This window comes from Mauremys mutica, chromosome 2, assembly GCF_020497125.1.
Source record: "Mauremys mutica isolate MM-2020 ecotype Southern chromosome 2, ASM2049712v1, whole genome shotgun sequence".
In the NCBI taxonomy this organism is placed as follows: domain Eukaryota; kingdom Metazoa; phylum Chordata; order Testudines; family Geoemydidae; genus Mauremys; species Mauremys mutica.
The window spans coordinates 292,107,995-292,125,203 of NC_059073.1; the positions used below are offsets into that span (position 1 = coordinate 292,107,995).

Consider the following 17,209-nt stretch of genomic DNA (forward strand, 5'->3'; position numbering starts at 1 on the left):
ACTCCATTCCCGGGGGTATCTGGAGGGGTCAGAGGATGGGCCCCTGGCAGGGTGATTGGCTGCCGCCCCCGGCCTGGCCTTTGTAATGGAGCGCCCCCGGGAATACAGGGCTACTGCTGCAGGCCTGGCTGGAGGAACCTCCCCCACTTGGTCCTCCATCGCCCTTCTCCTGGCGCGGGCCTAGGCCCGGGGGCGTCGGCGTGCAGGCCTGTGCCCTCGTGCCTGCGTGTGTGTGTGTCCGAGCGTGGCCCCAGGCGCAGCCAGCGCGTGCGAGCCCCGGGGCTGGCGTGTCATCTCTCCGTGGCTCCACGCAGCCCTGTCGCCTCCGCCGGGCCACGTGCCGAGACCTACGGCAGCCACAGGGCCCCGGCCTGCCCCCGATCCCTCCTGCGCGCAGAGGAGGGGGCCGCGTCGGGGAGCTGCCGTGGCCCAGGCTGATGCAATTGCCCTGGAGGGAGGCAGAGGCTCTGCACTGTGCAGGCAGCGCGCTCAGTCGCTTTCTCCTCCGTCTCTCCCTCCATCCCCCCCGCCCGGCGCTGCAGTGCCTGGCACACCCCCTGCTTTCTCTACAGAGAGGAGAGGGGAAAAATCCTGCTGACATCATCCAGCATGACAGGGCTCTTCGAGCAGCAGCAGCCCCGGCCCCCCCCTCCCGCGCAGCACTAATGCACTGGCTCTCGAGGACCGCTACGGCGCAGCCTCCAGCCACATCTTGGGGCCGTGGGGGGAGGGAGGGGGGCAGGTCACAGAGCCCATTCTGGGCTGCCGAGCTCCCTACGCACTGTCCTCGCTGCTTAGCCGCGGGATTCCTGCCTGGCACGCAGCTCGAGAGCGCTGGCTGCAGCCGGAGAGTCGCTCGCACGCGCACGGCCCCTCCCCGGCCTTCCCTCTGGATGACAGATCATGCCTGGAGAATCCGCCAAGGCTGAAGGGGCTCTGCTGCGGATGGAGCCCGGCGGCCTGCGCCCGGCGGAGGCAGGTGAGTGCCGAGGGGAGCCCTGGCATCTCTCCTGGCGCCGGGAGTTGGCGACGTGAACGCGCACCCTGCTGGGGAACGGCCGAGAGGGCTGGGGGCTGAGGGGGGCGTGTGAAGGGGTCCCGGACTGGGTGTGGAAGCAGCTCCCCCCCCCACATCCCCAGAGCAGCCAGAATGGCAAAGAGAAAAGGGGGGTTGGAGGAGGGAGGGAGGGAGACGGTGTGGGGCTGGGTGGAGGGGGGGAGACGGTGTGGGGCTGGGGGGAGGGGGGGAGACGGTGTGGGGCTGGGGGGAGGGGGGGAGACGGTGTGGGGCTGGGGGGAGGGGGGAGACGGTGTGGGGCTGGGGGGAGGGGGGGAGACAGCAGGGGGCTGTACCCCCGCAATGGGGGCTGGGAGAAGGCAGGGAGCATACTGGAGAGTGGCAGGACGATAACAGAGGGGCTCGCGTTTGTCTTGGGGGAGATCAGAGGGGCTTTAATGTGGCGGGGATCTGGGCCCTTAACACCGACACTAGCAGCCGGCTTGGGGCTGGGGGGGCCAGTGGAATTTGCGTTCTGGGGGTCTCTGCTGAGCCTGGTTATGGGGCGGGGGAGGTGGCTGTCATACACATGCCCTTTCTGGGGACACAGACGGCAGTCGGGACTCAGCCCCTTCCCCGTCTGCTGGGTTTGCTCACCAGGGACCCAAAGCGCCCTGCGAAGTTAGATCAGAACGCACTGCTCAGCTCCACCCCCCAGCCCGGCCGCGCTGTCGGCTGCACTGACCTTCCTGCTGGGCTGAGAACACGGGGGCAGATGTCTCACAGGGCAGCCCTCCGCACCCACGCTCCCTCCTTAGATCTCCAGGCCCTCGGTGTGCCTGTCCCCATTGTACAAAGAGGGAAACCGAGGCACGGGGCGATGGCAAAGTCTAGTCGGTGACGGGATGAGTCTCGCCTGCCTCCCAGGAGCAGTGTAGGCCTGAGGCCAGTATGTGAAGTGAACATGGGGTGGGGCTGGGCGGCGTTTCCCTGTCCTGGGGGGATTCAGCCTCCGTCAGATGCTTTCCAGGAGCCACCGTCCGGCCCCTGGAATACACCAAAGGAATCTCCCATCCCCCTGGGCTCCCCCTTGCTCCTCCCACCCATTCCCATCTCATTCACCAGCGCCCAGGCCTGGCTTCCTGCTGCGTCCCGGACAGCCGCTGAACGGGGTCACTCAGAGACTGGCCATGTGGGTTTTCCTGTTTGATCCCTCACAGTCCAGTGAGCCTGAAAGTCATTCCCAGCCCCACTGACTCAGCTGGCATTTCCAGGGCACCTTCCACCCCCTGGTCTCAGAACCCGGTAGTGGAGCCAGGCACCCGGCTCCGCCCTGGGAGGTCAGTCAAGATCACTAGCCCCATTTTATAGATAGGGAAACTGAGGCACCAGGCAGTGCGGTGACCTGCCCACAGTCAGTGACAAGAGACAGGATGAGAACCCAGGAGCTCTGGCTTAGTCTGAGGCCAGCACTTGAACCGTGCCAGGGCAGCTGTGAAGCTGTGCGCTGTGATCCCTCCTTATGCCTTTCCCTGCCCCGATCCTGGTGCTAATAGCACTCAGGGTCCACCATGGAGCTGCAGGCCCTGAGCCCTCCCACACGCAAAGCACACAGGCCATCGCTGCCAGGCCTGGCCCACGTCCTAGAGCGGCAAGTGGCCAGAAGCGGGGGGAAGGCAGGGCCCGGGGCCGGGTGGCAGAGCTGAGGAGCAGGGGAGAGGTGCTACAGGACTCCTGAAGCCGCAGCACCATGCAGAGCTGTCAGGCGAGGATTCCCTTCCCAGCCGCGTCTCCTCTTGTCACAGGCTCGAATCGGAGTCGCCAGCAGTGCCCGCTCCTCAGCTCGCCCTGGTCTCCTTGGAAAGGCCGGCGGCACCGGATCCCACCCCTGCCCTGCACATGGGCCTGGGGACGTTTCCTCACCCCACAGAACGTCCTTGCTGAGCCTGGCCGGGCAGGGGCAGCCCCGGAGGCCTGAGCAGGGCTGGGCTTGGCAGCTCCCTCCCTTCCTTGGGGGACCCCCAGGCCATGATGTCTTTGCTCTGGGCCTTGCCCTGCATGGGACACACACACATGTCCCAGCCGTGTCCGGGCTGCCAGCAAGCTCCTCCAGGGACAGGGTGGGCAGGACCTGCCAGATCAGCTGCCCAGTACCGTAAGGGCTACGTACCCTCTGTACATGAGGGGGGATTTTTCCCCATTAGCGGGCAGCCTTGCTCCATAGCCCTCAATGCCACCGCGTGGGGCTGTACTCGCCGCGCCCTGACGGGATGGCTCGGGGGAGTGTCAGCTAGTGGTGAAAGCCGGGGCTCTGGCCTGAGGCCAGAACACACAGCCACACAATCCCTGCCCCGAGGAGCTCCGGGGCCTAACTGGACAGGCAGAGCCCAAAACCCAGCACGGACCAGCGCTTTCTAGCCCCAGCTCCGTCACTGAGGCTCTGTGGGAAGATAGACACAGCTCGCTCTGTGCCTCAGTTTCCCCATCTGTAAAAGGGACAGCACTGACCTGCGGCACGGTTGGGGGGAAGGGGATGAGGGTTAACTAATGCAGGTTTGCGAAGTGCTTTGAGACCCCAGGCAGAAAGGGACTAGAGACAGGCACTGGGTTATCATTAGTAAAGTGTGTGTGTGTGTGTGTGTGTGTGTGTGTACACACACCACGATGTGTGTCTCCCGCTGTTTAGTGGGTGTATACAGATGTGCATGTGTCTGTGTATGCATGTGTTTGTCTGCCCATATTGTGCATGTGTACAGATCTGTGTGTGTGTGTGTGTGTATATGTATCTGTCTCTGCCTGTGTGGTGGGTGTGTACAGATCTCTGTGTGTGTGTATTTGTCTCTGGTTGTGTGGTGGGTGTGTACAGCTGTGTGTGTGTGTGTGTGTGTGTGGTGGGTATGTACAGATCTGTGTGTGTGTGTTTGTCTCTGCCGGTGTGGTATGTGTGTACAGCTCTGTGTGTGTGTGTGTGTGTGTGTGTGTGTGTGTGTGTGTGTCTGCCTGCCTGCCTGCCTGCCTGCCTGGTGGGTATGTACAGATCTGTGTGTGTGTGTGTGTGTCTCTGCCGGTGTGGTATGTGTGTACAGATCTGTGTGTGTGTTGGCAGATCTGCAGGTGTGTGTGCTTTCCAGGGAGGAGCGTGTGCGTGCGTGCATGTTTCGGCAGGGGGTGGTTTGGAGGCACCTGTGTGTTTATTTCAGTTGTCTCGGTATCTGACACAGCATTTAAAATGTCTACAAACCCACCACTGAAAAAAGCCTGATGGCCTAATTATTGCCAGGGTGAGTGCGGGGAGGGAGAGAGAGATGGAGAAAACCCGCTCCTGGCGAGAAAGGCAAGCAGCCGTCTTGCATCAAAAGCAGCTATGAGAAGAGAACATTCAAAAGCCAGGGGCTCTGGACTGAGAAGCCCCATCCCATCTCCCATCCTCTGGGACAGCAGCTTCTACGCCCACTTACACCTGCCATGAGGCAGAGAGGGCCCATCAGGTGGACCAGAGGACTTTAGGCTTTAAATACCCACAAGGCCTTGAAGTAAGCTAGCTTAGAACTGAGGCAGCGTCCTTGTCCTCTCCTAGAAACCTTTCCCCAGCGCGCTGCGGGGGCAGCCTGGCTCTGTGTATCGGTCACAGACACGGCCTACAAGGGTTTAAGCCCTGACAAAACCCACTGAAATCAATAGAAAGGCTGCCTTTGATTGGGCCCTTAGTGAGTTCATCTGTAACATGTGTGTCGATGAATGTGTGTAAGTACGTTGTTCAGCACTGAAGGGGTTAATTTGAAATACATCCTGAAAAGGACTCTGGAGATTTTAGGCCCCAGCTTGGCCTGCTCTGAGATGATTCTAACCAGACGTGAGGGGGGTTCGCTGGGTTTGATACATCTAGCTGAAAGGGCCGTTGTCAGGTCTGCGTAGGCTCACAATGTAGATTTGGGGACAGTTCCCGACCTGGAGAAAGATCCTGATTTATAAGCCCTGGGACTCTGGCTCTGTTTAAAAAGATTTCGCAAAGTCTCTTATTAGCAGAAATGTTTTCATGATTTTTTAAAAAATAAGGTTTTCAGTAACAAAGTAATAAAGGGAAGAGCTATAATAACATAACAAACGTCCGGTAACTGGGACCAGGCACCATTGCATGAAGGCACCAGAACCTGGATGTGAAACTGACAAGAAACAAACATGAAACTGACAAGAAACAATCATGAAACTGACTAGCCTAGTTACATGGTCTCAGCTGGGAGAAATTCCTTTTTACTTCAACAATCTCATGTTATTTGCAACATAGATAAGCAAATGGGCTTTTAACTGTGTGGAGCCCAATGCTGCAACCTTTTCTCACCAGATTATTTCCCACACAAGTAGTGCCCTGGCCTCAGCAGGGCCACGCACATCCAGATTACTTGCAATAGAAAGGGTTTGCAGGGCCCGGAGTTTTAACCTGACAGTGCCTCTTTAAAGGATCAAAAACAAACCTGACACTTTTTCTGCTGAAAAACAATCATCGTTTTAAACAATCAGCAACATAATAGCTTCTAGTTTTTATGGATCCTAAAAAAAAAGTGTTTTCTTTGCTGGATTTGCAACAAAAGCAACTAACTAAAATCACAACCCCCATCCCAGAGCAGTGCTGACTCCAACATCAGGCGACATGGCTGGTGCTACATAGACAAAGAGTGGCCATTGCATAGAGAGACAGATTTTAAGGCCATCTGATAACCTAGCCTGATCTGTATCCCACAGACCTTCATCCTGTCACTCCTGCATTAAGCCCAATCCCTTGGGGTTGAATTAGAGCGTGTCTTTTAAAGATCCCCACTCTTGATTTAAAGACCCCATCCCCAAACCTTAATGCACTCCAAGATGTCATTGAAGGGGGAAATGTTAAACCCCAACAGCCATGTTCAATGTTAAATTATCTCAAACCAGGAGTGATCTTTGTCCCACCTCCTTTCCAGCCTCATAGGAAAAAAACCCAGAATTTGCCCAAGAATAAAGCGTAACCCACTGGTCTGACTGTGTCACATGTCACCCACTCTCTGCCTGAGCCACCCAGAATGAGAGGCTGTTTTATCTCACAACCGGAGAGCTCAGCTCTTTAGCTCACGGTATAGCAAGCAAACCGTGGTCCCTAGCTTTGCAGCAGCTCCCCACTGCAACCCCTGAGGGTGGCCAGCCTCTAAAATCAGCCTGGTTAAGGTTGTTGCTAAGTTGGACAAAAATCCACAGAAGAATTTTCAGAACAAATGGCCTCTAAAATCTTCTGTGATATTGTTGGTTGTTTCCCCCTTGGCAGAGGATGCTCGAAAAGCCCTGGGGCACTCAAAATAGATACACCTATTGCTCTTCATTCTCAAGTACATTACAAGCTGCATATACGATAGGCTGCCATTGTTTGACTCCCTGCTGCGATGCAGCCACCTCTAAGGTGAAGGACACCATTCCAAACAGTATTGAGGAGATGCTAACTGGCCAGGGAATTACTCCTTTTGCTCAGGCAGTAGCAGCTCACCTAGTCAGCCTCGCTGATGGCTGAAGTAGGATCAGCTATATTTATAGAAGGATGTTACAGCAAATCCCTGTTGTGTTGTGACAGGCATTGAGGGCTCAGCCATGACCAGACATAGCACGGGGATCCTGGTTGTAAGGTCTCAGCTGAAAGATCTAGTAACCATTCCATGGCTGAAGAAGAGTTTATAGCCATGATCAGAACTCAGGCCCTTTGGCTCCAGACCCACAGACATAGATGCTGACTCCATGGGTGCTCGGAGGCTCAAGCACCCACAGAAAAAAATGGTGAGTGCTCAGCACCCACCAGCCATAGCTGTTGGGTGGGGCCGCAGATCAGCTGTTAGATGGGGCCGCTGATCAGCTGTTTGTCAGCTGGCGGGAGGCACTTGTGGGAGGGTGCAGTGAACGGTGGGCAGGAGGGGCAGCCTAGGGGAAGGGGACAGGGTGGGGGCGGGAAGAGGTGGCATGAGGGCGGGGCCTCAGGGCAAGGGGGTTGGGGGTGGGGCCTCGGAGAGGAGCGGGGGTGGAGCACCCACAGGGAAAAATAAACATCAGTGCCTGTGCCCACAGGTCCCTAGCAATCAGAGTTAAAAGAGAACCCCTGATAGCTGCCACCGCATCATGATTTGTGTGGCCCGCGGAGGGCAGCCTGCTCATTGGCACGCTAGAGAGCCTGCCTCTGCAGCTAGGAGAGAGGGCACTGGTACGGTCACACCCAGCGGGCACACCTCTCTCTCATCCACAGGGACGAAGGCGTGAGTGCATTCTCCCAGGATTTGAGTCTCCTGCGCCCTCTCCTGGGAGGGAATCCTCATTTACGCCCCATATGGTGCTAGTGATGGCACAAAGCAGGCCTCTGGATCTGACCCCCCTTGGGGGAATTCAGAGCTGGCCCCCACTTTGCAGCACAGGCCCGTCGCTACTGGCTGCCAGCACCGGGGAGAGGATCCCGAGCAGGCCTGGCAGTGCCTATGCAGCAGGGAATCGGCTGTGCGGGAGCAAGGAGAGTGCTCCAGTTCTGCTCAGAGCTAGGTGCATTCATTAGGCAGAGGCTGCTTTTCACCACAGGCAGGAAGGGCAGGGGAAGTGCTGAGGGGAGGGGGAGAAAATCTCCTCAGCCCTCCCCAAACCGCCCCGATAGCTTACTGTGGAATTCTTGTACCTTAGCCTGGGAGCCAGGCGCTGGAAATCTCGCCTCGGCGTCTTCCAGAGAGCTCGGCTCAGTAACGAACCTACCCCGGCTTCCCACGCAGCTCGGCCAATGCAGCGGGGTCCTGACCGGCAGCCCCCCGGCTAGTCCACATCGGGGTTTCACCGCGTCTTCCCCAGCGAGCGGGCAGGAGATGGGAAAAGGCTGAAGGAGCAGCTCTTCTTCGGTTCCGCTCCAGCCTTTTCACTTTGCATCTGGGGGGCCGGGCTCCTCTTGTCGGGATCCCCCCCTTTTTCGCTAACATCCCTGGGGGGTGAATTCAGGGCGGGTGGAGGTGCCAGGCTGCCCGTCCTGGAGCTCCCTCATTAGCCACAGTGCTGGGGCAGCACAGACAGCAGCCGGGCTCGCTCCCCCGACACACCACCCCCGGTCAAGGTGTCTCAATCCAGGGGACCGTCTCCGAGGACAGTGGGGTTCAGTCTCCAGGGCCCAGCCAGTCCGTGGCCTCTCTGCCAGCAAAGAGGCCGGTTTGGGGGTATCACCAGGGCTCAGGCGAATAGGGATGTTTTTCTAAAGCTGTTCACAATGTAAAGCCAAGTTGAGGCCATGCCTCATCATGGTTTTGCCCTTATTAAAAATGGCCTCCATTTCCCACTGTTCCCAATAGGACTGAAGCAACATGTCGCCCTCAGCCAAGATGGCCACCATTCTTTCCTCTCCCCCTCCCCCCATGAAAAGATGGCTGCTGTCTCCCATTGTTCTCAGTGGGCGGGAAGCCGAGCTGCTCTCAGTGGAGATGGCCACCGCCCATGGCCTCGTGTGGCAGGCAGGAGGCAGTGAGGGGCCAGAGCAATGTGGAGGTGCATGAACTGCTCGAGGGAGATGGGGGCACTGAAGAAAGGGTGGGAGCAGTAGGGAGGGAGCTGAGGGGCAGGACAATGCGAGGAGGAGAAGGGAGACAGAGCCGGCATCGGGGAATGTGGGGAGCAGGATGGAGGCTGGGGAGAGGGGCCATGGAGTGTGGGAGGAGGTCACCGGATCTATGCCCTGGCCCAGGAAAATGGCGAGCAGCCCAGAGGAGAGAGATGGGTAGTAACGAGCCAGCGTGGAGCTCAGCTGGGTCTGATTCTGCAGGGCGCAGTCTGGGATGGGCCTGGTTCTTCCCCCCATCAACTCGAGTGAAGGGGGCCCGAACCCGGCAGGAACTGGGTGGGGAGCACAGGCAGGAGCCGCACCTCCCGAGCATGTCGCCCTGGAAGCCTCTCCCAGCACAGCAGAGGGGCCGAGCTTGTGGTTGGGCCCAGAGTCTAGCACCAGGCTCTGCGGGGCACGCTCCCCTCCTACCAGCCAGGCTTTGGCTAAGCAAGCTGATAAGTGCAGTGCGCAGCTGTACACCCCATTCACGCCACGAGGAGCTCCGGCCTCCTGTGCTGGTGGCTGGTTCACAGAGGATGGGCCCTGGAGATCAGGAACCAGCAGCTCACTCGTCAAGATCCAGAGGCCCCAGGTCCGATCCCCAGCTGGGGACACGGCATTCGGTGGGGTCAGTAAAGTTCCAAGCAGCATTAACTCCTGCATTGGGCTGGAGGACAGGGGTGGCAAGCCCCCCACAGCAGCCCCTCTGCCAGGCTACCCCAGTGCCTGCAGGGTTCATGCCCCCTCAAAAGCTGAGTGCATTGATGAACCTGACAAGGCTCCCCATGCCCCCCATCCCTGCTGCTGGCCCTTGGTTACTAAAGTCCAGGCAACTGTTCCCACAGAGCCCTCGCGCCCTAGGGAAAGGGAGCAAGGCGATGGCATGTTGTACCCCAGATTATAGCTGCGCAGGGGGCCTCAAGGATGGTGAATGGGAGTAAAGCCAGGCTCCTCCAGCTTTTACACCACTGAAGGATGCAGTTACACCAGAGGGGGATTTGACCCGCAGACCGACTCATGAGATAAGCAGCTGCAGACAGGCTAGGGTGTGAGCCCTCTAACCGCAGGCTGATGGGTCCAAAGGCAGGCCAGGCACCAGGCTGGGACACAGGCAACTGGGGGTCACATCCAGGCTGCGTCACTGCGGGTGGGTCACTTTGTGCCTCAGTTCCCTCTCCCTGAAAAGGGAATCAGGATAAGCCTGCATCTGTCTTGGCCAGCCCTTTGGAGCAGGGGCTGTCTCTCGCTGGGTCCTGACCTCAGCTGGAGTCTTGGAGGCTGAGACAGGCAGTAACCCTGCTGAAGGGGTAGTCAGGCTGTAAGTTACAATGTGGGCCGGGGAAGTTCTGTTTAGCAGAATCATTTGGGGTTTAGTTCTCCATTGGAAGTGGTTCCCAAGAGATACCGCGTGGTGCATGATGTGCTCTTTCTGGGGGTGCTGGAACGGGGGGTGGGGAGAGGCCCCCGCTGTTTACCGGCCGTAAGGGCGACGGCGGGAGGGGGCGGAGAGGAGGGTGGAGTCTTAGGGGAGAGAGGCAGCGTAGGAATGGGGTCTTGGGGCAAGGGGTGGTGCAAGGGCGAGGGCTTGGGGGGAAAGTGTGTGCGGGGGCGGTGCCTCACGGGGGAGGGGCAACGCAGGAGGCCAGACCACGGTTCGGGTGCCTGTGTCCCCCCCGCTCCCTTTTAGGGTGCTGCCACTGCTCCTGGCCCTGTCTCTCCCCATCTGCCCAGGGGCCATGTCGGCAGTGGAAAGGAACGGCCATGCTGATGGGGTGAGCATGGGGTGACCCAGTGGCCAGCTGGCTTGGGGCAGGGAGTCCTGCTGGGTTAGCAGGGCTCAGAGCCAGCCGCCCGCCGAGCTAGCCGGGTACAAGGGGGCCTGGCTGCTCCGCTTGCTCCCAGCAGCGTAAGCCAGCTCGCCTCTCCACCGGCTTTTGCTTTAGGGGCCTGGAGCAGGTAAGAATTTGGGTGGGAAAGTTTCTCCACCTAGCTCTGCTGCTGCCCCTCAATCCCGACCCGCAGCCCCCTCTGCTTTCCAGACTTGGCCCCTTGCACCCCACTCACCTCACCCCACCCCGGTGAGTCTCCTCCCGGCCGGCTGCCCTGCGTGGTGGCTGAGAGGCATACAGAGCTACCCATCCTGGATCGGGCCTCCGTCTCAGCCCGCCCACTCCAAGCAGCACGGGGCCTATCTAGAGGGGGAGGTCTCTAAAGGGGATCAAAGCTGCTGCAAAAAGTGGGGCTGGCTGTTTGGGCGTGGCAGGGGGGTGCTTTGCCCTCTAAGTCAGTCCTGAGCCACTGCCCCAGCCCCATGGAGGGGGGCGCTGCGCTGCTGAGATTGAAAACTAAGGGCCGTGTCCCGCTGTGAGCACAATCCATTCGCGGTGAAACGTCCACAAGGGAGGGTGAATCCAGCAGGTCTTTACATCCTGCTTCCCTAACCTCCTGCGGCTGGTTCAGCTGGCTACAATATTCCTCTTCACTTCCTGTCCTAAACACTGTCGCGCACAGCGTGGGTCACTTCTGAGCCGCTGAAACCCACTGCTGCGTGGGGCACAACCTTTCTCGCTTGCTGACTGTGGGCTTTGGGCCGCCGTGGCTTGCCGGGCCTCCCTGAAAGAACAGTCCCCAGGCCCCAGCTTTGTAAAGCTGCCGTTCAGGCTGAGAGAAGAGAGTAATTTAAGGGTTAATGAACCTTACAGGGCCGTGGGGTTATTGAACGGCAAACAGCCCCACACCTGGGCACTCCAGGAGATCGGAGCAGCCTGGAAAGAAACCCACCAGGTGGAGGAGTCCGTGGTTAAGGCACTCGACTGGGATCCAGCAGATCTAGCGTCTAGTTCTTCCTTCTGCCGCTTGGCAAGTCACTTCATCGGGCCGGGCCTCCGTTCTCCAGCCATACGTTGGAGCCTTCGTTCCCCCAGCCGTTGTCCAGGGAGGCTGTGGGCTTGGCGGGCCAGGGCCTGTCTCTCGCTATGTATTTGTGCCCAGCACCATGGGGCCTTGGCCTCGGGTGCATGCGTAGGCTCGCATGTAATAGACCTAACGCTACAAGCTACGGTGCCCCATCAGCCCTAACATCTCCCCTTCCCCGGCCCTCATCCTGCGTGTCCTCAGCCCCCCGAGGGCCAGCTGCTGTCATGGGACCCAGAGGCTAACCAGCCGCCTTGGCCCATCCAGCCTTTTCCCGACACTCACCTCGCGACAGGAACGACAGAGGCAGTCGGGGCTGAACCTCCGCAGTCCAGAGCCAGGCTCAGGTGTCCTTCGACCAGGCAGCACCCATATGGCTTTGCAGCTTGGCTCAGCTTGAGGGCACCGTAACCTAATCCTCTTAGCCGCCTGTTTTCCTCTGCAGCAGGCCAGGGAGAGGCTGTGTTACTGGCCAGCGAAACACAAGGTCCAGACAGAAGAGAGGGTTTGCGCTCCCTGCCTGAGGTGTGGGCAGAAAGTGACACCCCGAGTCCCCGCATGGCTGGGGAGCAACCCCCCGAGCCACCCACGGGGAAGCGAACCCAGCCGCCCGCCCTCAATAATAATAATTAGCATGTAACATCTCCCAAGCACTTTGGGAACATTAGCTAATTAATCCTCCTGCCCTGCCTGCTTTGGATTATCCACCTCCTCCCTGAGCAGATGGGGGGAGACAGAAGCCCTGAGAGCAGGTGAGCATCTGGCTATGGAGGGGGCTAATTTACTGACTCCTTCCTTGGGCAGGAAGCGAACCGCTGGCCTGGTGGATTCCCAAGGACACGGAGCCGTGGTTACTAGTGCGAGGAGAGGGCACCACTAGGCACTGCACTCTTGCAGCCATGCTCAGAGCATGCTCCTGCAATGTGCACGGTGCTGTACGCCTTACGTACCCGTCCCGGTCTCTCCCTGCTCCGTGCCGGGCAGGCTGCTGTGAGCTCTTCGAGTGGCTGCTCCACGCTCGACCACGCTAACGCCACTATGGGGAAAACACTGACAGCCAGGCCAGATTTAGCTGAGACCTAATTGCTTAAATTGACGGCAGATGGTCCCCAGGGCAGGACGCTGCCTTGAGTGGCTCATAGAATGCGGGCCCAGTGGTGGTGCATGGGTTAGCTCAGCCCTAGAGATGGTCTTCTCTCAGGCGGGGGGGATTAGCTAGTTCACTGCGTGTTTTAGACCTGGTGCGGTGGGTAGTGCACTGGACGACGACATGAGCTCAAGCCTTAGTTCTGCCACTAATGACTTGGGTGACCCTGGGCAGGTCACTTCCCCCGTTCCCTGCCTCAATTTACCCATCTGCTGAATGGAGAGCATGACACCGCCCTCCTTTGTAAAGCGCTTTGGGAACTGGCAATATGTATAATCAGGATGGCAAGCTGGGAGTACGGTTATTCCTGTGCCGCTGCACCAGCCCCATCTTTCTTTCGCCTGACCCGTTTGGTCCCGTTTCTCTAGCTAGTGTCTTGTGGGACGAGAAAGGCAGGATCGACTGGTTTCCACGTTCTGGGACCCCAGGGAACGGTGGCACGCCCACCTGCCAGCCCAGCCAGCTTGGGTTCTCCAGAGGGGCCCCCTTACTTCATAACCCTGCCCCCAAAACCATCCGTGGCTGTCGGGCCCTAAGACAACCCCCCGTTCTGTGCCTCTGACCCCAGGGTTTTCTAGATTCCAAGGCCAGAAGGGACCCATCTGCTCTGACCTCCTGCATAGCCCAGGCCAAAGAACTGGCCCCAAATAATTCCTAGAGCAGATCTAGGTTCTGCTGCCCTGATTGTCTCGCCCCCAGCAGCTGGGAGAGCCCCCCTGTCTGAGCAGACCCCACATTTCCCAGCACCACTTTCCCTGCTGCTCCCAGAAACAGGCTCACGATCACCAGGCCCCACTGCCTGGCTCCAGCCCAGCCATCTCTGGCCTAGATCTGCTCCTGCTCATTCCCCAGTTCCTGGGCACGGTATAGAGTGTCGGAGTGGGCGGCCATGGCTCGGCAGACAGGAAGCCGGCAGCAGGTGCAGCTCTGGCATTGACCTGCGTCCTGCACAGCTGGGATCATGTGACAGGCTCCAGGCTGGAGTCATCCTCGCTCAGGGCTTGGCTAACGGCAGAGTCAAGGTGACCCCCCACCCCAGGCTGTAGGAGGGAGGAGAGGGGAGCCCCGGCTCGGCCCTGTAGGGCCAGGAGAGGAGGTGGTGTTTGGCTGCCTAGAGAAATGAGCATGGGGCCGGGAGCTAGCATTCCCCACGCGCTAATCCCACCTCTGTCACTTACTGCCCTTAATAGCCTGAACTGCTATAGCACGTCAGCATTTCATTCTGACCCCGACGAAGGGCAGCAGGGCTGTGACAGGATCTAGCTACAGTGGGGTTAGGAGAGATTCAGGAAGGTGACACCTCCTGATGGAGCCTGCCCACGGCCCCAGACAGGCGGTTGGCAGGACCCCCGCTTTTGTGTGAGAGGAAGTAGGGTTTGTAGTTACAGAAAAGGACTCAGAATCCAGAGCTTTGGAATCTATTCCTGACTCTGCGACTGACTCCCTAGGTGATCGTGGGCAACTGACTGCCCTTCTCTGCCTCAGTTTTCCCATCTGCAAAATGGGGATAATGATACTGGCCAACCTCAGCAGCATTCGAGAGGCTGAGCTGACTAACGTGTGTCACCTGCTCCGGTTCTCTGGTGATGGTTGCTATGATGAGATCTGTGAATGGAAGCTCTTATGGAAATGCAAAGCCAAGGCCTAGCCATCCCCGCTGCCACCTTCCTAGTATTTATCCCTGGGCTGGAAAGGCTGCAGCCATTTTAACCCTTCCCCTTCCACTGCAACCAGGCTTGCAGTGCTGAAGACCTCTTAAGCCCCCCACATCCCATGGCTCAGGCTGCGTACACGCTGCTGTGGAAACCAGAGGCCAGGTGGTTTGAAATGTTGCATCATCATGTGCAATGCCATAGCAACAGAGTCTAAGAAATCCTTAGCAGCCCAGGTGCCGACCAGTGCTGCGGCTGTCAGCTAGCCGCCATGCTTGTCATAGGCACAGCTCTCTGTCTCGGGGAGGATCCCAGGGATACGAGGACACAGTTAAGTTGATTTGGGTACCTTAGCCCTGCATTCACCTCACTTCGAATGGGCCAGCTTTCCGCTTGTGTTTCTTTAAACGACATTTGCATTTTCCCTGTAAGTCAAGGCAATATATTTACTGCCTTCACCCCGGCCTCCGTGTTTTGCCTGGCAATGTACGTTACATAAAGTGCTGATTCAAAGGGAGCCCAGCAGACAGTTCAGCTATAGGCACAGTACAAACAAATCTAGGCAGAACAGGAGTTTGCTTTCTGAAATGTGCCATGCTCCCAAGACCCATTACGAGGTGACCTTGGACAGGTCATGTCCCCTCCCTGTGCCTCAGTTTCCCCATCTGTATAATGGGGGTAATGACATTGCCTTCCTTTGTAAAGCGCTTTGAGATCTACTGAGGAGGAGGAAGGCGGTAGCTGAATGACAATACACAGCCATGTCCTACTATAATTTAGGTCAGAATAACTAAGCCAATAAAAACCACAGGGGAATTTATGGAGGCAGAATGTAGTTACCCGAGTTGGAACAGAGAAAATAAGTTGGCAGGATGCCCTCTAACTAGTCCCCTTTGTAAACTCTGTGGCACTGGTATGGTGAAAAGGAAATCCTGCCCCTTGTGGCGGTTAAGGCTGACAAACACATCAGCCCAAACACTGGCTGGAAAGACGCGAGGGAGGCTCTGACTGCACAAAGCTAACAGGGATAAAGGCAGGTAAGGGGTGTCTCCGTAGGATTTCCCAAGCTACAGAGCCAGGTCACTAGCTAAGGTGTTACAGCTTCATTCTGATCTCTCCTGCATCAGAGAACCCAGAGTTTAAGCAAAGCCTTGAGCTGGGGCCAGTCTGGCCAGGACATGGGAGGTTAGGACTGGGCCCAGCTGTAGGTTAAAATCCTCAGCGAACCAGGTGGCTGATGCTGGCTGGAAAGGAGCCATTTCTCCTGTTTGCCTAGTTTGAGGCCAGGCATATAGATTCACTGATCCCTCCGCTCAGCCTGTTGCACCGACAAACAGCTTGGGGATGTGGGCAGCAACTTAGCTGGAAGCTCATGCAGCAATGGGCCAAATTCCAGCCCGAGGTAAGCAGGGGCAGGCTCCGGGCTAAGCCTGTCAGCATGAGCCGCGATCCTTTTGCAAACCCACCCCATCCCAGATGGGTCCCTTTGCTACTTACACCCATTTTCTGTCTCACCTCCACCACCGCTGACTTTGGCTCATAGACACAATCACCCTTGAGCAGAGCTACAGCAGGGGTGAATCAGCCATAATCGCTGCGCTGGCTGCATTTACTAGTGCATGGCTCCTAAAACCTGAGGAGGGTGTTTAATAGCAGGCACCCCCGTGGGCATTGGGGAGCATTGCTGTGTCAACAAGAGACTCACCACAGCGACCCAGGGAAACCTACGTCAGAGCCAGTTCCAGAGCTGTCCATCCGCTCTGGTTTGGAGGGGACACCCATACCACCCCCTCTCCCAAGTGCTGCAGGCAATGCCTGCCTCTTAAAGAGCCAGCACGAATTCTTCCTTGCCAGGTTAGGTCTCTGGCTGTTCCCACGGAGCTGCACTCACCCCACAGTGACAGGGGTTTGGGCCTGACATGCCTCTTCCCAGGATGCAGTGCAAGAGTCACCACATTCCAAGCCCCAAGCAGCGTAATACTCTATGGAAGTGACCCATGTGACTTAGCTTTTCTATGGCGCCTTGAATGATTCAGGGCTCTCGGAGCCCTTTATCCGTTAAACAGGCCCCAGAAATAAGGCTTAATTCAGCCTCACAGCGATATCTATCTGTGCAGGTCGGGCCTCATTGTTCATTGATTTTATATTAGCCCAGTCATCACTGAACTGCAGCCACCTCTGGGGTGGAACAGGGCAGCTGTCTAACAGCCCACATGATGTAATGGGGCAGGGGGGACTTTACAAGGGAGAATGGAATTACCTAAATTAAGTTTAGGCAAGACACTGAAGCAATGCTTACAAGGAGTCTCATGGGATTTGCAATGCCACAGCTGGTCAGAACCTTATTTCAAGACACCTCCCACCCCAAAAAACACCAGGTAGCCATGGCACCACCCTGCACTGGGCTGGTGGCTCAGTGCAGCCTCAGAGACAGGAGAGCTACAAAGCAATTCTCAGGTGTTCCTGCCTGGTGGCCCATCCCCCAGCCCAAGCTTGCTGAGTGTGGGAACACTGACAGGGCTCCAACAACCCTCTGCCTGTGGAGGCTGAGCTAGAGAAGCACCATCGCCCTTTGCAGGGGTCCAGAGCCCAGCTCTCCTTCCTCAGAGCACGTCTCTGGAACAACCTCTGACCAAAAAGCATATGCAGGGGGTGCAGGGCATGAGGGAAATACAGCAAGGACTCAACTCCTGAGGAAAGAGACAACTATCTGCTCCCCCAGTAACTCAACATCCTCACTCCCTTCGACCCCTGTCCCAGTGCCCAGCTACCCCGAGCGAGGTGACTCTCACCAAACTCACTAGCCACCTCCCTCCATCACACTGTGCCTATGCAGCCTGCCTCTTCTTCCCCTTAGTGCTCAACAGCAAGCTCTGGTTACACCCCCCCTGAAACTAGCCTAGCAACAGGCACAGCCAGGACCTAAA

General features: G+C 57.8%; 1 protein-coding gene across 2 annotated transcripts in view; it reads left to right on the plus strand.

Annotated features, from left to right (window-relative positions):
* The first annotated feature begins 742 nt into the window (after positions 1 to 742).
* Positions 743 to 17,209, plus strand: part of LOC123363563 (NAC-alpha domain-containing protein 1-like) — a 48,430-nt gene continuing 31,963 nt past the window's right edge. For both annotated transcript variants that reach the window (XM_045004685.1, XM_045004687.1), the window contains exon 1: positions 743 to 979. In XM_045004685.1, the coding sequence (XP_044860620.1) occupies positions 904 to 979 (76 nt within the window). In that variant the 5' untranslated portion in view covers positions 743 to 903. The remainder of the gene's footprint in view (positions 980 to 17,209) is intronic.